Source organism: Mustela erminea, chromosome 6, assembly GCF_009829155.1.
Source record: "Mustela erminea isolate mMusErm1 chromosome 6, mMusErm1.Pri, whole genome shotgun sequence".
NCBI classification, from domain to species: Eukaryota; Metazoa; Chordata; class Mammalia; order Carnivora; family Mustelidae; genus Mustela; species Mustela erminea.
Window position 1 is genome coordinate 130,700,394 of NC_045619.1, and position 20,836 is coordinate 130,721,229.

General features: G+C 39.2%; 2 protein-coding genes across 8 annotated transcripts in view; both read left to right on the forward strand.

Annotated features, from left to right (window-relative positions):
• The window catches only part of LOC116594363 (ankyrin repeat domain-containing protein 26-like), a 636,289-nt gene that overhangs the window by 559,319 nt on the left and 56,134 nt on the right, over positions 1 to 20,836 (forward strand). The gene's annotated exons all lie outside the window — the stretch shown is intronic.
• The window catches only part of LOC116594370 (ankyrin repeat domain-containing protein 7-like), a 33,859-nt gene that overhangs the window by 1,490 nt on the left and 11,533 nt on the right, over positions 1 to 20,836 (forward strand). The window contains exons 3-8 of the mRNA XM_032349715.1: positions 7,243 to 7,562; positions 9,731 to 9,845; positions 9,997 to 10,170; positions 12,703 to 12,809; positions 14,489 to 14,626; positions 16,710 to 16,777. Of these exons, the coding sequence (XP_032205606.1) occupies positions 7,243 to 7,562; positions 9,731 to 9,845; positions 9,997 to 10,170; positions 12,703 to 12,809; positions 14,489 to 14,626; positions 16,710 to 16,777 (922 nt within the window). The remainder of the gene's footprint in view (positions 1 to 7,242; positions 7,563 to 9,730; positions 9,846 to 9,996; positions 10,171 to 12,702; positions 12,810 to 14,488; positions 14,627 to 16,709; positions 16,778 to 20,836) is intronic.

Here is a 20,836-nt window from a genome sequence, read left to right on the forward strand (position 1 = left end):
AACCATAGTGTTGTTAGAATAGGGAGGATATTTGACTATTTGAATCTTTATTAGTTTTTCACTCTGACATATATTTCATTCCACAAATATTAGTTGCTTTGTGCCTTGCTGTGTACATATGCTGAGAAGGAAGCATAAAGGTCTTTGAAAACAAAAGCCTTTTTGATTGCAGGGTCCAGTACAGAGTATGTGAGCGTCGATTCAGTGAGATGAGTGAGTAGGTTCTGTGGAATCTCCTTAAGGCAGAGCAGATGCTTGGATTAGGGGAGTGAGAGGGGAAATTGAGAAAAATGAAAGCATTCAAGAGATGCTGATCTAGTGGAATCGAATGCCTTTCTGATATTTGGGTGAGAGTGCAGCTAAATTAAGTAACAAAGCTGTGTTCTCGATTTCTGCCTGGTGCAGCCATCTAGTTGTGTGTGCCATTGACTGAGAAACCACTGATGATGGCCCAAGGTGGGGAAGTGTGTAGATTATAAGCTGAGTTTTATACATACTGAATTTGAAGTGTTTTCTTTTTTTAAGGTTTTACTTGTTTATTTGAGAGAGAGCGAGAGAGCCTGAGCATAAAGTGGAGTGGGTGAGGGGCAGAGGGAGAAGCAGATATCCCTGTTGAGCAGGGAGCCTGATGTGGGGCATGATCCCTGGACTCTGGGATCATGACCTGAGCGGAAGGCAGACACTTAACCAGCTCAGCCCCTGAGTTTGAGGTATCTTAGTGAAGATTTCACATGGGGAGGGATACGTGGGTCTGGTGCTTAGTGCAGAGGTTGGATATGTGCATTCCATTTGGATGTACATGAAGGCAGGTCTTGGAATGGAAAAGACTGAGCTAAACGGCAGAAAGTCTAGTGAACAAGAACTGGAATTAGGGTTGTAGATGGCAGAATGAAGGATGTTGAAGTCAGATGGTGTAAACTTCAAAGGAATCATGCTTTATAGAAGAGGCTCATAAAGTAATCGTCTGTCAGCGGTGAGGGGAGCAATGGTCTCACCTCTTTACTCTGAAAGATCTGGGATAGGAGGGAATCAGTAGCTGTCAGTCGAGGGATTCGGAGTGTCCCCAGGAGGGCCAGGTTTTGATTAACTCAAGGAGGTAAAAGCTTTAAAGTCATTAAGTTTATGAAAAGTTTATATGATGGAAAGGTTTAGAAGGTGTTTCAGAAGAGGAATTCTCTCTCCCTTGCCTGAATCTTCATTCTTTTTTTTTACTATTTATGTTATCTTGAGTAAATTATCTCTTCTAGTATTAGAGCAGTGGAAATACTCTTTCTTTGCTCTTAATCCTTTTCTGAAATATTAAGCTTGCGAGGGCATAGGTACTCTTTCCACTAGATGGCACACTTACATTGTTATTAAGGAAAATGATGCTTAGCTAGTATACATTTTAGGTTCAAATGTATATGAAACTTAAAGATATAAAAGCCTTAGCATAGTCTTTTATTTTTTAAAAGATTTTATTTGTCTCAGAGAGAGAGGGAGAGAGAGTGAACACAGGCAGACGCAGAGGGAGAAGCAGACTCCCTGCTGAGCAAGGAGCCGGATGTGGGACTCGATCCCAGGATGCTAGGATCATGACCTGAGCCGAAGGCAGCTACTCAACCAACTGAGCCACCCAGGTGTCCCGCCTTAGCATAGTCTTACATGGTACAGTGTACGGGTTTCATTCCAGTGGAGTTTTTAAAGTTAATACTAATTCATCCTAGGTTATTAGTTTCAATATTCCATGACATATTTATAATACTTTATATGTTCTCTTTAATTTGATATTTCACTTGACCATAACAGTTTTGTTTAGAATGTCTAAGGATGTTTATTTTTAATACTTGTGTTATTTTTATATGACGTATGCTTCTTGGTGTTGGTAAACTCATTTTACAGTGGTATAGTGGTCACTGACTGACAGGTAAGTTGTTACCAAATAAGAATAGAAAAGTAGATCTTTTCTCACCCTTTAAAGTGAATAAATTGGTGAAATCCCACAAGGCAAAAGGAGCAAACCTGCCTTTCCTTTTAACATGTATATTGAATAGAGAAATAGATTTCTTTGTTCACAGACCTTATTTAAAAAGCAGATAAGTTTAGTATATATTTATATATCTTTAAGTATAGCTGACTAAGTAGTCCTCCCTTATCCATGTGATACATTTTGAGGTTAAAATAGAACGTTTGCAAGTATGAAACTAATCTTTGAGAACCAAGGTTGCCTTATCTATCAATCAATTAATCAAGTAGGCTTCATGCTGGTGTTTAAAAGCTCCATGCCTTAAGAGACTCTTAATCTCGCAAAAGAAACTGAGGGTTGCTCAGGGGAGGTGGGGGTATGGATGGGGTGGCTGGGTTCTGGACAATGGGGAGAGTATACGCTATGGTGAGTGCTGTGAAATGTGTAAGCCTGATGATTCACAAACCTGTACCCCTGGGGCAAATAATACATTCTATATTAATTTTTAAAAAGAGATTCATGCTTTTATCTTTTATAAATAGAAATGAATAGAGTTCACATTTTTAAGGGCTATACACTTTTTTTTTTCTTATTTATGATTTTATCTTCTACTAAGTTTTCTGCCTCTTAGATACCTCCTTTTTTTCATTTCAGGACTCATAAGAACGAGCGAAACGTATCTTGAAGACTCATGCAAAAGAGCGTAAGAATCTAGCAGAAGCTTTACTAACCTATGAGACTTTGGATGCCAAAGAGATCCAAATTGTTCTTGAGGGAAAGAAATTGGAAGTGAGATGAGAACTCTTAAAATGGATGCATTGCCGGTTTTGCTGCAGGAATATATAAGTAGCATTTCGGTAGTTTCCTTTTGCGATGCTTTTCTCCCATTCTTGCCTTGGTATCACTCAAGAGTGTGAAACGCTTTGTCTCTCTTTTGTCACATTTAATCTAATTCTGTTTATTCTCATGATGGCACCTATGGTAAATTATCAACCTAGCAAATATGTTAAGAAAAATAAATAACTATTAGGACTCCAAGAAGCTTATTTGAGAAATGTTAATCAGTTATTCAGTTGAAAATCAGTAATGATTTTATGGTTGGTTCCTCTACTAGATGTGAATAAAAATTGTGCCTTTTGCTCTTGGGAAGTACTTTTACTTGGCAACGTAAAATTATTGAAGGATTATCTTTGTTTTTAGATAGTACCATTTATCTTTGATGAAGAAATGCTGCTGTTTGGCTCAAGTGAAGTATATCTCTCTATAGGTCAGTGGAAACTTCATTAAAATGCACTTAATTATTGTGCTCCCGATTGTCTACATATAAAATAGTTCTGTTTCTGTCTATCTAAGAGAGAATTGTAAATGTACAGATTTAATCAGAATTTAACACATGATGACAACCTTTTAGAAATGCAGCTTGCATTTTCATGGTCTTTTTTGTTTGTTTGTTTGTTTGTTTTAAACATCATCATTCTTACTAATGAAATTTATTTCAGAGCAGCAAATATTTTGTTAAATAAAAAGTGAGTCACTTCAAAATCTGAATAACTATATAAGTATGCTTAGTATTAAAAGAAAGATTAACCCCAAATCTCAATCCTTTCAAAGTGAACTTTGAATTACCCTCCTGGTTATGGAAAGTCATATTTGCTTTTCATTCAGATTTTGTGAATATGAACATGTTGTTACAGGATTTACAGATGACTTTATTTAACTGAAGAGAATTATTTTAGAGCTCATTGTATTGGCCTTACAACCAGATTATATTCTTGAAGTGATTTTATTAAAATTACCTACAGTTTTCTAATAACTTTTTTTTAATTTTTAAAAGATTTCATTTATTTATTTGACAGAGAGAGAGAGAGAGGGATATCACAAGTAGGCAGAGAGGCAGGCAGAGAGAGGGGGAAACAGGCTGTTGGTGGGAATGCAAGCTGGTGCAGCCACTCTGGAAAACAGCATGGAGGTTCCTCAAAATGTTGAAAATAGAACTGCCCTATGACCCAGCAATTGCACTATTAGGCATTTACCCTAAAGATACAAACCTAGTGATCCAAAGGGGCACGTGCACCCGAATGTTTATAACAGCAATGTCCACAATAGTTTTCTAATAACTTTTAAGCTGTATATGGTCTTCATTGAAGAAGTTGATAGAGGGAGTTTGCTATACCGTATCTTGCCTCTTTTTTTTTTTTTTTTTTTTTTTGGTAGCTTTAAATTTTGATCTAATTTCAAACTTGATCTAAATTCCAAACTTTGGTCCAGATTCATTATCCCATTTTTTAATTGGCCACTTCCCTTTCCCCTTTCTCTCCTCTTTCATCCTTCCCTGTCCCTCTCTCCTTCCTTCCTTCTCCCTGTGTGTATACATGTCTTTGTGTGGACACAGGTTTTTATTTTTCCTAGACAGACTTCTCGGGTAGAAATTGCTGGGTCATGTAGTAAGTTTCTGTTTACCTTTTTACGGACCTGATGAAATGCATCATTCTCCGTATCTTCTACAGCATATTCTTAGAGTCATTTTGATAAAAATGTCATTCTTAGAGTCATTCTGGTGTGAATGAAATAATACCTCATGGATTAACATACGGTTAGCTACACTAGTGATATCCTCTCCTGTTTTATTGGCCGTGTGTATATTTTCTTTGGAGAAACATCCATTCAAAGCACCCTCACCATCCCTTTTGGGTTGTCTTATTATGTGGTGTGAGAGATCATATATTCTGAACACAAGTTCTTTATCAATCTTGCTTTTTTTAAATCCAATTGACAATCTCTGTTGAGTGGAGTGTTTAGTTAATTCAGATTTAGTTTTGATATACTTGTTTCTACACTTCCCATTTTGCTTTTTCTTTCCTGTTTTTCTCATATCTCAAGAGATCCTTCTGTTCCTCCTTTTTTGAGTTACATCTTAGTGATTGATCTAGGTATGACTGTGTGCATCTTGTCAGTCTACTCTAATTCTGGTCAAATGTAGGAACTTTGTTTCAGTAGATCTCATTTTCTTCTCTGTGCCCCTAGTGCCATATGTTATATCTGTGCATGTTACAGCAGCTCAACAATACAGTGACATAACTAGTGCTTTATAGACTCTTATTTCCACAGTCTTTCTCTGGAAATGTCATTTATTTTTGCCTTTGTTTTTTTAAGAATAGTTTTACTGGATATAGAATACATGGTTGCCTTTTTTAAAATCTTTAATCATTTAGATTATGTTATCCCATAGACTCCTAGCTTCCATTATTTTTTTTTATTTTGATTATGTTAGCCCATAGACTCCTAGCTCCCCTTATTTTTTTTGTAAGAAGTCAACTGTTAATCATAATTTTGGTCTCCTTTTGTGATAGATTGGTTTTTTTCTCTTGCAGATTTCAAGGTTTTGTTTCTGTTTACTTATTCTTGATTTTAGCAGTTTGAACCCATGATGACATGTTCAGGTGTGGATGTGCTTTTCTATTTCCTAGTTCGGATTTACTGGGCTTCAAGGATCTGCAAATTAGATTTTCATCAAATTTAAGCAATTTTTGGCAATTACTTCTTCAAATATATTAATCCTTTTCTGTCTTCCTTCTGGGGGTCTCCTTACATATGTGTTGGTACACTTATCGTTGATCTGGTCTCAGGCTTTGTTCATTTTCTTCATTGTTTTTTTTCTCCCTCTCTGCTTGAGATTAATTTCTGATTCTTCAAGTTCACTGATTCTTCTGTCATCTCAAATCAGTTGAATTTTCGATTGCAGGTGCTGTATTTTTCAGCTATAAGTTCCCATTCAATTCTTTACTTTGTATCTTTTTATTTTTTTATTTTTTTAACATTTTTTTATTTGACAGAAAGATCATAAGTATATAGACAGGCAGAGAGAGAGGGGGAAGCAGGCTCCCTGCGAAGCAGGAGGCCCAATGTGGGCCTCGATCCCAGGATCCTGAGATCATGACCTGAGCTGAAGGCAGAGGCTTAACCCACTGAGCCACCCAGGCACCCCTGTATATCTTTTTATTGAGACTCTTCATGTGTTGTGTCATTTTCATCATGGTTTTCAACACTATTTCCATTAGTCTTTGACCATGTCCATGTAGCTGCTTTTCAATCTTTTAAATCTTTGCTGAATCTACCATCTGGAAATACTTAGATGGGTTTCTCCTTAAAGCTTTTTGTAGTAAGGGTCACCTTTCTTGTCTTTTTATAATCTTGTTAAATTTCAGGTGATGTAGCAATAGGGGTTCTGATTTCCACCCCAGGGGGTTGTCTTGTTTTGCTTAATAACTTGCCTCCAGCAAATTTATGAAGTCTGTCTCTCCTGCAGTGTGCAGCCATTGATGTCTCTGTTCATTTCTTAAAATTTCAAGTCTTGCTTCCTACATGTTGCTGCTGTGCCTGCATCCTTTCACATTTAGCCAACGATTGGGCAGATGTTGTGTGCAGACCCCATTATTCATGCTTTCTCTGCTGATGGATCTGTGTGGGCTTCTAAGTCCATTCAACATTTGGGTCATTTTCAAGGCTGCCTGGTTTTTGCTTTCTAACAAGCTTTTTGCTTCTTTGCGTGTATTCGCATGGCTTGGCAACCATGGGTATGTGGGTGGCTTGAACCCGCTTCAGTTTCAACTGCATGCCCCGGGTAAACCTGGAGCTTCTGTGGAGTGCTTATCACATTCAGAAGGCTCTCTGACCTCTCAGAGCTTACAGTTAAGTACCTTGCTACTCTTACCTTGTTTCCCCCAAACAGCATTGCAACCTCAGGCTAGAGAACCCTGTCTGCTTAGCATGGAGGCCACCTCTTTGACTTACTCTGCCTCAGGTCAGGCAAGTCCCTTCTCTAAGTGACAGGTTTCTGGCATGGGAAGTGAGAGCACAGCACAGACTCACACAACTCTAATCAAACTTCAGTAATTTTCATGAATAAACACTTCTTAGTTTGTTGTAGGTCTTCAGAGTCTTTAAAATATTATTATCCAGATTTATTGCCCCAGAGCGGCGAGCCGAGCGGAGGCCCCGCCGCCCCTAGCCGCGAGCCGAGCGGAGGCCCCGGCGCCCCTAGCCGCGAGCAGAGCGGAGGCCCCGGCGCCCCGCCGCCCCTAGCCGCGAGGCCAGCCGAGGCCCTGCCACAATGTGATCGGAGAGGCTTGGGCCTCGCACATGCGCTTTGGGCACCTTTAGGCGCTGCCCTTTATGCGCAGGCGCAGCCACGCGGGATTCAGAGGTACGCAAGCGCATTTGTGCTTGGCGTCATAGTTACCGTTGTTAGGTGCTCCAAGATTCCTAACTGTTGCGTGGTGGGTTTGGCTTATCTCTAGCACTGGTGCTGGTGTCTAGAAGCGGCGAAGAGCCGAGCGGAAAGTGGAGTGTTGGTTAAGCCTCTAGGCTTTGCAATGAAGAAGTTTTTTTGTTTCCGGACTGGGAAGGTGTGTTCATCCTCGACCATTGACATCGAGGGGATGAATGACTTGATGGCTTCCGTTCACAAGGAGGAAGTCACGGAGACCCAGCCACGGTATAACATCCGCGTGAAAGAGCTCAAAAAGATCCACAAAGTTGCTGTCATGGACAACATATTCAAAATGCAGCGGTTGCTACTGCGTGGGAAGAACGTGAATAAAAGAGACAAGAGGAAAAGGTAATAGGCATTAAGGGCCTGCTTAGCCAGAGGGAGTCATTTTGTGTTTATGTAGTGAACTTAGATTGACCCCACCCCTCCCAGAGGAACTTACTTGCAAAGGCTAGATACAAGGGCAGGTCAGGCCAGGTGAAGACATCCAATCAGTAGGGTGCGCATATATCTACTAGGGTAAATTGAAATTCAGTTGGCCATCCATATATCTACTACCGTAAATTGAAATTCAGTTGGCCATCCGTATATTACTAGGGTAAATTGAAATTCAATTGGTCACACATAGAAAGCCCGGGCAGTTTTCTCTGTGTGTTGCAGACCTAGCATGATTGTGCAGTTTTCTCTGTGTATCACAATCTCATTGGTCACCTGTGTATAGCCCGGCTAAACGATCTCTAGAAAAACAATATCTCTGTTTCTTGGGATACTACTGACAGGCTGTACAATACCAGGAAGAGGCCAAAAGTCTGGGAGGGGTCATCTCTTTGCAAGAGACAGCCCTGAGCGGTCAGTTTGATTCTCGATGCTTGGCGCGAAATAAAGCTTTGCTTGACCTTCGTTTTGTATCAGTCTCGTTCCTTTGATTACGGGATTGTCCGGGAACAAACGACGAGCACTGAGCCAGCATCAGAATTTCTGGGAAAAGCCTCTGGAGGCAAGATCACGGGATCCTGTCTGTCTGGGTGTGGAGCTCCAGGGTATGGCCCACCGGGGAGAAGCTGGAGCAGCCATGCTCCCCAGGGCTAGAGTGGATGCGGGGACGCCCCTTCCCTCCACTGGTAGGTCGCCAGGGGGTTTGTGTCCCCATAGGCAGCCAGGGGGTTTGAGTCCCCCTAGGTGTCCAGGGGGTTCAAGTACCCCTAGAAAATCCCCACCTGTGTCAGGACCACAGGCCTGTAGTTGTCTTTGTCTTGTTTTGTTGTTGTTGTTGCAGTAGCAGAAATATCTGCTATTTATTTATTTATAATGGTATTAAATACTAATATTGATAATTGGTAATTCTTGATTTTCATATGATCTATAAATCTAAATATCCAATAAAATGAAAAAATAATTTCATTTATTATTTAATATAATGTATATGAAAATATGTCATATATAAATATATATTTATGTATAAGATATATAAAATATATATTATTTCATATATAAAAAATATATAAAATACATAGTGTACAAAAATAAAACTGTTCCTGTTTATTTGAATCCTGAGCTTCCTTTGGCTTAAAGTTTCTTGAAAATCAGATTGTAGATTTACTTAAAAAGAATTCTTCATTATTTTAGTCCTCTTTTCCCTTAGTGCTTTCAAGAACTAAAATTTATTTAAATGCCAACCATGTGACTAGAACTGCAGTAGAGCTGTTGTATGCATATACCATTATTTCATTTAATGTAAGGCACATTGATTGTGTGATGCCCCACCATTTTGCATACCAATAAGAAATCTTAAAAAATTCTGCCAATTATAGTTGTAAGACATTTTGAATTATAAATCACATTCCAGTGTCAGAGATACTAAAAGGTGACAAAATGAGCCTCCTAGAATCATTGATATATAGTATTCTTGTGAATATTTAAAAATACCTGGAAATAGTCATAATTGTATCACTTTACCTAATGGGAGTGTTGTCTTTGTACAATAGTAGCAATAGTAACAGTCATAATGATAATATGAAACAAACTTTGCATAGATCCTCATTTAAGCGTGGTGATGAGGTCTTGTGAGATAACTATCCTTTATTTTTATTAGTTTTTAGTAATCTCTGTAGCCAACATGACGCTTGAATTCATGACCCTTGAGGTCAAGAGTCACATGACCTTCAAACTGAGCAAGGCAGGGAACATGAGATAACTGTTTTTATCTCCATTATTTTGATGAGGAAATTGAGGATAAGGCTGAGCCATAACTATTAAGTTTAAATCCTATTAAGTAGGATTTAAACCCAGGTTGAGCTGAATCCTGAGGTCATGCTCTACCTAGTCAGATAGCCTGCTCTTTTATTAGTATGGTGAATGGTCACTAATAATTATTGTACTTTCTTCAAAAGAAAATGAAATCTTTGTTTTTGAGTCAAAGGAATAAGATGCTATTTAAAGTTTACAACTACATGAATTAATTGCATGTTTTGAAATCGTGCACTATAATTTCCTAAAACATTCTTTCACTTTCATAGGACGCCTCTCCATCTGGCCTGTACCATCGGCCATGCCGACATGGTAGATTTTCTTGTTGAGAGGAAATGCAAGCTTGACCTCTATGATGGAGACTGTAGGACTCCTCTAATGAAGGTGTGTGGTAGCAGCTGTGTCTGCCTGAGATGGATTTGATTTAATTACTTAGTATGAAAATCTATTGCAATTAAATGTAACTAATTGTTTGTAGCATGCTTGCTTTAAATTCCCAGAATTTACACTCTGTTTCTTGGGATACTACTAACAGGCTGTACAATACCAGGAAGAGGCATGTGTAACTATTCTTTTAGAACACGGTGCTAATCCACATCTTACGGATAAGTTTGGCAATACTGCCCTCCACTATGCTGTTGCTGGTGAGAACACATCAATAGTAGAGAAGCTGATTTTATACCATGCAAATATTGAAGCAAGAAACAAGGTATGTCAACTTTATTTATAAAGTATTTGAAATTTTAAAACCTGTATATAAAATTTTTTAGCCACAAAACATTTATTTACATATTTATTTATATAAGTAATAAATAATAAATACTGAATTCTATACATCAACTCCTGTCACCAGGGAAACAACTCCAAAGCCAGGGCAGGGAGGACTAGAGAACGATGAAGGCCACGGAAAGGGCAGAGTTCTGTTTCCCAGCCGCCCTTCCACCCCAGGAGGAGAATCTTCCCATTAGTGCTTGGGAGTGGATGGTGGGCTCAGAGCCCACAGAGGCTTGAAGGCCTGAGGGGAGTGAGGTGATGATGGAGGCTGGGTGCTGTGCAGGGACTTAGGAAACGGGTGCTGCTGGGAAGGGGTGGGAGACCATGACCCAGTGGGGTAACTTGGGTGAGTGCGAGTGGGAGGAGAAAGCAGCAGGTTGCAGGCCCCGGGCACTCCTGGCCCCAAGGTTCTGAAGATGAGAGCACGGGGATCGGGTCCTGACATCCTCCAGGGGCATCTACTTGTGCTCATAGCCACTCTGCCTGCCATGTCCCGCACTGGGGTCTCCCATTTCACAGAGTAGTTCCTGCTCAGCGTTGTGTAGGTCCTCAGGGGGTAGTAGCTGTGCATGGGGAGTCGAGGGGGACCGCACTCACTCTTCCATTTGTTATTTCTTTGACATGCCTTACCTCCTACCACTGCCCTTAAGGAAGCACTGTTGGTTCACATAGATAGGGTCAATTTTTCATACGTAGAAGCTCGAGCACTCCCTGAATGAAAATATTTTGAAATAACTTGTCTAAGATTTCACTTTATTTTTATTTTTTAATTTTTTTTTCCTTGAGCACACTTTTTCGAAATACATTTTTGTAGGGACTGTAAAGAAAGAAAGCAGGAAGAAAGCACATACACAGACTTATAAGAAGAGAAGCATGTTCTTCACATAGCAGGAATTTTTATGCCTTGGCTTCTAACCCAAGTAGTAATTCTGAGTAATTTTACATGGAATATGCCTTATTCTGCTCTAAGACTATGATCTAGTTATAGGGATAGAGAAGTGATCTATGTCTCTATGATTCAGTTGATATTAATACTAGTCTTTGATACATTTTCATTCTTAAATGCAGCAATGATCTACAATTGATTATAGTTATTAAGTTTTTGTTGACCCAAGTGTTGGTTTTCTTCAAGTTTTGAAAGAGGCTGGCTTTGGCTAACAGTGCTGTAAACTGTCAAGTCAATTATTCGAAGTTTTAAGATTTCACTTTAACGAACTTTTTTTTTAAAGATTTTATGTATTTGAGAGAGAACGTGAGAGTGAACACACATGAGTAGGGAGGAAGGGCAGAGGGAGAGGGAAAAGTAGGGGAGCCTGATACAGGGCTGGATCCCAGGACCCCGAGAACATGACCTGAGCCAAAGGCAGATGCTTAACTGACTGATCCACCCAGATGCCCCACAGCTGCTCTTTTAATTTAGAGTCCATCTCCTTAGTGACCCATTTGGAGCAAGAGAGGTTTATGTTGACATCTGGGATCCTGATACCATTGATAGAAGAGAATCAAGCATGTTGGTATAACCTGGAGAAAAGCTTCACCTTTATTGGAAAGCTCTCGACACTGTATCCCTGAAACTAATTTCTGAAATGTTAATGTTTGCCATGAAAGTATTGTCAAATGGGAATAAGCAAATTTAAACTGGTTTATTTTGCACTAGAGATAATGTGCAGTTCTGTAATATTTCTCAAACATAAAGGATCATTGAATCTTTCTATTGAGGCACAATCCTCACCTTCCTGCAAAGTATATGTTCTTTGGAATATAATTTAAGAAACACTACTCCAGAGATAATCATTTAGGCTGTTAACTCAGTAAAAATACTTTAAGCTTTTACAGCTATGTTTTAGAGTTTGGAGATATAGAGATAAAAAATAGTCCCTTCCTTCAAGAAGCTCTTGGTTTCGATGGGTGCAATAAAATAAGTGGAGTATACAGTGATAAATACTGTGATAGAAGCCGAGATTCTTGGGACCGGTCAATGTTTGAAGTAAGATTTGGAGAATGACTACAGTTAATCTGTTGAAGAGGTAGAGGAGGGCTATTTAACTGAATTTATTTTATTTTTTTCAAAAATATTTATTTATTTGAGAGAGTGAGAGTGGGAGAGAGATGTGAGCAGAGGGGTGGGGCAGAGGGAGAAGGAGAAGCTGACTCCCCACTGAGCAGGGAGCCTGACCTGAGGCTGGATCCCAGAACCCTGGGCTCGGGACCTGAGCTGAAGGCAGACCCTCAGATTGAGCCACCCAGGTCCCCTGAGGAGGGCTATTGCCAAGAGAAGGAGCAGCTGGTGAAAGAGGGGGGTGAGGGGTGGGGGGGGAGGGTAGGGGTGGTGGGAGGGGGTGGGGAAGATGGGGGGTTGAAAGTACTTCTATATGTGTTTAAGGTTAGAGGATCCTTTATAGGTTTTAAAATTCAGTATGGAAATATGTAATTTTGTAAATTAAAAATTGTTTTTACACTTTTACAGGTCGAATTCACACCATTTTTACTTGCTGTAATTGAAAACAATCATGAAATGGTGGAATTGTTAATTAGAAAAAAAGCAGATGTACATGTGGTTGATAAGTTTAAAAGGTACAGTAGTTGTGTTTTTTTTAACCGTATATTGTCCTAGGGTGGTAATAATTAAGTCAGAAAGAGTAACTTAATAAGAGGATTAATTTATAATTATATAGTGAAAAATGTCGACATGTCATCAGTTAGGCAGAAAGCAATTATTCTGATGAGGCAACATGAAGAACAGAATACGCAGAATTTATATTCCTTCCTATTATTGACTGATGTGATCTGTAGTCCTTTTTTTTCTGCCATGTGATTTTATGTTAGCTAAAAGGGTTTCATATTAGTTTTATTATAAAGTGTGCACTCCTTTTATTTTATGACACAATATTAAACTTCTTAACCCTTTTATAGTATTTTTTAGAAACTTCTACTTCATATACATTTTCCTTAAAAGATGCATATTAAACATAAATAGGAGTTGTTTTATCTTTTGGATGACTCCTTGCTTTAAATTTTTTTTTAAAGAATACTGATGTTAGATGATCCCTAAGTGATTATTAATTACTATTACCAGATAGGGTGGGCTTATCATCCTTTTTCATGGTATATATATATATATATATATAGTTTTCATTGGTAAGGGTAGAAGGATGAAAGATAACTTTAATCGAATAGATTTTTCTTTTTTCTTTTTGTGAGGACAAATCATAGGTTGATGATAAAGAGAAAAGAGATGGACTTTAGATAGACACAAGACTAGGTTTAATTCCTTTCCTATTTGCTGGGTATGTGACTCTGGAAACATTACTTATCATCATCAGATACGTTCTCTGATATGCAAAGGAGGATAATATGTCCTTCAAGGGTTGTTGTGTGTAAATAGTATCTTATATATATAGTATTTAATTTAGTGCCTAACCATGCTTATTTTAGTACCATTAACTGCAACTATGACTCTTTTATTACTGTTAGTATGAATGCTGTTATTTTAAGCCTGCAAGTAGCTTGTTTTTTTTTTATTTTTAAAGATTTTATTTTTTGAGAGAGAAAGAGAGAGAGAGATAACATGAGCAGGGGAAGGGGTTAGAGCAGGGAGCCAGACATGGGGCTCACTTCTAGGACCCCAAGTTCATGACTGAGCTGAAGGCAGACGTTTAAGTGACTGAACCACCCAATCACCCCTGCAAATAACTTTTTTTAAAAAAGATTTTATTTATTTATTTGACAGGCAGGGATCATAGGTAGCCAGAGAGGCAGGCAGAGAGGGAGGGAAAGCAGGCTCCACACAGAGAGGCCAATGTGGGGCTCGATCCCAGGACCCTAAGATCATGACCTGAGCTGAAGGCAGATGCTTAACCCACTGAGCCACCCAGGCGCCCCTGCAAATAACTTTTTATACAGACCTGTCCTCTAGAAGACTTGGAAATACACTAAATCAGCTTAAGGAAAAAAAAATGGGGAATTCTTTTTTAAAATCTTCACTCGTTCAGTTAAGTGACCTCAGCATAGTTTCTTGTTCATCAAATGACTTTAAACTAGCAACTTCTACTATCATACCCAGGTGGGACAAGAGGCTTCTTTTTTGTCTTTTAATTTTAGCCATGGAGGTAATTTACAAAGATAAACACTTGAAGTTGTTAATGGTCAATTCTGTACCGACAGGCAAGATATTAACCTGGTAAAGTGTATGAAATTTGCTGTTTAGATAACCCTAAGTTCCTAAGGGTGAAGTTATGTCTCTGTTATTTTAGAACAGCCCTCATGCTTGCTGCACCTTCTACATCTCCAGATGTAGTCAGGCTTCTTCTTCAGCAAGGTGTTAATACCTCTTCTCGAGATGAACGTGGATGGACGGCAGGAGACTATGCTCTTTTTAGTGGATTTGATGGGTAAGTGTTTACATTAAAATGTTAGTTATTACTAAAATGAAGTTTAAAATAATTGAACTCTTAGTTCTTATGTAACAGATGAGCGTTCGTAGTTTGATTCCGGCAATTTGGGGGCTGCAGTGAGTTAGCCCATGTCACTTGCCAGAAACCAAGACAAAGGCTAGACTATTCAGCATTAGATATGAGTGCAGGATTTTTTTTTATCTCAGGACTATCGAGACCTTTATCTTTAGGGATCCTAACTGTATCTGTTTCATTCCAAGAATAACTGTTATGCATGGGGTACAAAGAATGTTACATTTGTGTGTTTATTCCTTCCTGCCTCCCTCCCTTCCTCCCTCTCCTCCCTCCCTCTCCTCCTTTCCTTTCTTTGTAGATTTCATTGATAATTATTTCATAGAGGGGCAGAGTAGGGACAGAGGAAGAAGCAGAATTCCTGCTGAGCAGGGAGCCTGATGTGGGTCTCAATCACAGGACCCCAAGACTGTGACCCAAGCTGAGTGCAGATGCTTAACCAAGTGCCAAGTGAGCCACCTAGGTGCCCCAACATCACCCCCCCCAACTAGTTACTTGGGTCCTGAGATGCTCAGTTTAGTAGAAAATCCTATCCTTTCCCTTGAGGGTTATCTCCTATTCTTTCCCCTGTGAATTTTCCAAGAACCTAAGGAGTTCCCCAAGACCAAAGAGACCATCTTCTTTCTCAAGTCATTTGGAAGGAAAAAAGGACATTCTTATCATTCCCTTGTTTCCTTTGATTCTATTGCTGCAATATTGCTGTGTGGTGCCTTGGTGACTCAGTTGGTTAAGCGACTCTCTTTGGCTCAGGTCATGATCCTGAAGTCCCAGGATTGAGTCCCCCCAGGTGGGCTCCCTGCTCAGAGGGGAGTCTGCTTCTCCTCCTGACCCTCCCCTCTCTCATGTTCTCTCTCTCCCTCCCTCATTTTCTCTCTCAAATAAATAAATAAATAAATATCTTTAAAAAAGAAAGAAAGAAAAATAAAGAATTAATTCTTTGAGAGAGAGAGAGAGAGAGCAAGAGCATGAGCATGAGCAGGGGGAGAGGTTGAGTAGGGAGCCAGACGTGGGGCTCAATTCCAGGACCCCAAGATCATGACGGAGCTGAAGGCAGACACTTAAATGACTGAGCCACCCTGGCACCCCTGCAAATAACTTTTTATACAGACCTGTTCTCTAGAAGGCAATTTTTTCCCCTACAGTCTGGTTATGATTGACCTTTGCTCCCAGGAAGCCCTTGCTGATCCGCATTCCACAGTCTCCATGGTGACCCACAATGAGACTTCAAAGTTACAACATTTTTTAGTTTACAACATATGCTTATATGCTCAGCTGCTATTCCAAGGCACCAGCACCCTGTTCTGGCTGCTGGGCCCCCTGGCTTTAGCCACACACACCCTTCCCTTCACACTCAAAAGTCTTACGTGAAGCCCATATGTTCATGCAGACCTTCATAATGAAGTACCACTTGAGGATTTTGCTTGTTTATCTTGCTAGCAGATGATAGTTGGGACCCTTCTAAGCTCTTAAAGAGGTTCAAATAATGCTACAGGAAGAGCCTGGGCTTTCCTTTCTCCTTTGTTACTAGGCCTGTATCTCAAGCCTGATTTAAATCCTTCAGAGGGCCTTTTCTTATGAGGTGATGAAAGGTCTCATACTGACCTTCTCGGAATGGTGGGCATCACCTTTCCCAAGAGGCCATGTTTTGGGTAAAATATTTCATTAAATCCTCTTAACAACATTGTGAAATAAGGCAGTAAGATGCCTTTTTTATAGAGGAAGACTTGAAGCCAAAGAGAAGTGGCTCCTCCAAGAGCAAATAGCTGTGGTTAGAGAGTTAGGACCACTGAGTTCAAAACACGTTCCATTATGGCAAGCTAACACTACTAATTGCTAAATTACTACTTCATGACTAGTTCACCTTACTTTGAAGTATATGGGGTATTTTAAGTTTTGATATTAGCTGTGATATTATTTCAAATACACTTATGAATTTGATATATTTGGTAAATATTTTTCATATCAGTATTAAAATAGTAACATTGTTTATCACCCTTTTTATATGTAGCAATCGCCAAATAATTGCCAAACATACAGAAGAAAGACTTAAAAATTTTTCGCAAAATAACAACCCAGGTAAGACTTTTCAGAGTGAAGTACTTTTGGTGGTCACATAGATGAAGTCAGAGTAAAAAAGTTTTGATAATGAAAGAACAGTGGGAAAAAAAAAAAAAACTGAATGTGTAAATTGTATAAGTTCACTTTCTTGCTTTCTTTCTCTTTCTCTTTCTCTCCCTCACCTCTCGATTTTACTTATTTGACAGAGAGAGAGAAGAGTGAGAGAGCAAAGGCAGAGGGACAGGGAGAAGCAGGTTTCCCACTGAGCAGGGAGCGCAATGTGGGACTCAATCCCAGGGTCCAGGGATCTTGACCTGAGCTGAAGGAGGATGCTTACCCAACTGAGCCACCCAGGGGCCCCTATTTTTTTTTCTTTCTTAATATCTTTCTATTGTTTTTTAAATTTCTTTTCAGTATAACAGAATTCATTGTATATGCACTCTACCCAGTTCTTCATGTAATACGTGCCTTCCATAATACCCACCACCTGGATCCCCCAACCTCCTACTCCCCACCCCTTCAAAAGCCTCAGATTGTTTTTCAGAGTCCATAGTCTCTCATGGTTCATTTCCCCCTCCAATTTCCCTCAACTCCCTTCGCCTCTCTGTATCCCCATGTCTTCCATGTTATTTGTTATGCTCTAGAAATAAGTGAAACCATATGATAATTGACTCTCTCTGCTTGACTTATTTCACTTAGCATAATCTCTTCTAGTCCCGTCCATGTTGCTACAAAAGGTGGGTATTCATCCTTTCTGATGGAGGCATAATACTCCATAGTGAATATGGACCACTTCTTCTTTATCCATTCATCCATTGAAGGGCATCTTGGTTCTTTCCACAGTTTGGTGACTGTGGCCATTTCTGCTATGAACATTGGGGTATAGATGGCCCTTCTTTTCACTACATCTATATCTTTGGGGTAAATACCCAGTAGTGCAATTTCAGGGTCATGGGGAGGCTCTATTTTTAATTTCTTAAGTAAATTCCACACCATTTTCCAAAGTGGCTGCACCAACTTGCATTCCCACCAACAGTGTAAGAAGGTTCCCCTTCCTCCACATGCTCTCCAACACACGTTGTTTCTTGTCTTGCTAATTTTGGCCATTCTAACTGGTGTAAGGTGGTATCACAATGTGGTTTTAATTTGCATCTCCCTGATGGCTAGTGCTGATGAATATTTTTTCATGTGTATGATAGCCATCTGTATGTCTTCATCGGAGAAGTGTCTGTTCATATCTTCTGCACATTTTTTGACATGGTTATCTGTTTTGTCTGTGCTGAGTTTGAGAAGTTCTTTATAGATCCTGGGTACTGTCATTTGCAAATATCTTCTCCCATTCCATGGGTTGCCTCTCTGTTTTGTTGACTGTTTTCTTTGCTGTGCAGAAGCTTTTGATCTTGATGAAGTCCCAAAATTTCATTGCACTTTTGTTTCCTTTGCCTTCGGAGACATCTTGAAAGAAGTTGCTGTGGCCAATGTCGAAGACGTTACTGCTTATGTTCTCCTCTAGGATTCTGATGGATTCCTGTCTCATGTTGAGGTCTTTTATCCACTTTGAGTTTATCTTTGTGTACGATGTAAGAGAATGGTTGAGTTTCATTCTTCTACATATAGCTGTCCAATTTTCCCAGCACCATTTATTGAAGAGACTGTCTCTAAGCCAGCATTAACCTGATCCCAAAAGCCAGAAAGACCCCACCAAAAAGGAGAATTTCAGACCAATATCACTGATGATTATGGGTGCTAAGATTCTCAACAAGATCCTAGCAAATAGGATCCAACAGCACATTAAAAAGATTATCCACCATGACGAGGTGGGATTCATCCCTGGGTTGCAAGGATGATTCAGCATTTGCAAATCAATCAATGTGATAGAGCAAATCAATAATAGAAGAGGTCCTCGCAGTTGATGCAGGAAAAAGCTTTTGAAAAAACTCAGCATCCATTCCTAATTAAGACGCTTCAAAGTATAGGGAGAGAGGGAACATTCCTCAACTTCATAAAATCTGTCTATGGAAAACCCACAGTAGATATCATCCTCAATGGGAAAAAGCTTGCAGCCTTCCCGTTGAGATCAGGAACACAAAAAGGAGGCCCACTCTCACCACTCATGTACAACATAGTATTAGAAGTCCTAGCAACAACAATCAGACAACAAAGAGAAATAAAAGGTATCCACATTGGCAATGAAGGAGTCAAACCCTCTCTCTTCACAGATGACGTGATACTTTATATGGAAAACCCAAAAGACTCCATCCCCAAACTACTAGAACTCATACGGCAATTCTGTAACGTGGCAGGATACAAAGTTAATGTACAGAAATCAGGGGCTTTCTTATACACTAACAATGAAAACACAGAAAGGGAAATTAGAGAATCAATTGCATTTACTATAGCACCAAGAACCATAAGATACCTGGGAATAAACCTAACCAAAAAGGCAAAGGATCTGTACTCAAGGAACTGCAGAACACTCATGAAAGAACTCGAAGACACAAAAGGATGGAAGGCCATTCCATGCTCTTGGATCAGAAGAATAAACATTGTTAAAATGTCTATACTGCCTAGAGCAATCTATACTTTTAATGCCATTCCGATCAAAATTCCATCAGTATTTTTCAAAGAGCTGAAGCAAATAATCCTAAAATTTGTATGGAATCAGAAGAGACCCCAAATTGCTAAGGAAATGTTGAAAAAGAAAAACAAAACTGGCTGCATCACATTACTTGATTTCAAGCTTTACTACAAATCTGTGATCACCAAGGCAGCATGGTACTGGCATAAAAACAGACACATAGACCAGTAGAACAGAGTAGAGAGCCCAGATATGGACCCTCAACTCTATGGTCAATTAATCTTCGACAAAGCAGGAAAAAATACACAGTGGAAAAAAGACACTCTTTTTTTTTTTAATTTTTTCAATTTATTTTCAGAAAAACAGTATTCATTATTTTTTCACCACACCCAGTGCTCCATGCAATCCGTGCCCTCTATAATACCCACCACCTGGTACCCCAACCTCCCACCTCCTTAATATCTTTCTTAATAATCCAGTATTCAGAATTATTTAAGAATTTAAATACTGTCATGAACAATAAGAACAAATCCATGAGAGAGACTGGACTCCAGGAAACAAACTGAGGGTTACGGAAGGGAGGGGTTGGGGGTATGGGGGAACCGGGTGATGAGTATTAAGGAGGGCATGTATCGTGATGAGCACTGGGTGTTATACGCAGCTAATTAATCATTGAACACTACATCCGAAACTTACGATGTAGTATATGCTGCTACTGAACATAATTTTTTAAAAAAGTACCTCAGTGTGGACAACAAAAAAGGAAGTTAATTTTAGGCAATTTAAAATACAAGACATTATTGTTTGAAAAGAAATTCATTATTATAGTCATGACCCCTAAAATCCCTTATATCTTTGTGTAAATAAGAGAAAGATTTTTAAGTTAGTATGTTTTATACTTCCTCTTTAAGCATATTAAAACAATTGAACTTGTTACGAAAATGGATCTTTTAATTTTTACAAGTGGATTACATTTAGTAAATATTATTACATACTGATTTGTCTCATTAAAAAAGGACCTATCCTTAAAACTGGGAACTCTACAATACTTTCCTGGTACCGTAAACAAATGGCAAAAAATACGAACTGGAAAACTTAGCTAGTATGCAGCAATACCAGTGAGAGACTGTTTTTTTTTTTTTTTTTTTCTTTAAAGGTGACCGTCTATGGTACGGAAATCAGAAAAGAAACGCCTTGAGAAGCATAGGTTGTTTTACATATTGTTGTATCAACAAGATCTCACCATTAACAACTATTTACTCATTTCTCATTAGTAAAAGAGAATGAGATATGTTGACCATATTAGAACAATATTTTCTTCTTTTTGTTGCATAATTGTCATGATAGTGTAATTTTTTAAAAAAAGATTTTATTTATTTGACAGAAATCACAGGTAGGCAGAGAGGCAGGCAGAGAGAGGAAGGGAAACAGGCTCCCTGCTGAGCAGAGAGTCCAATGCAGGGCTTGATCCCAGGACCCTGGGATCATGACCCGAGCCG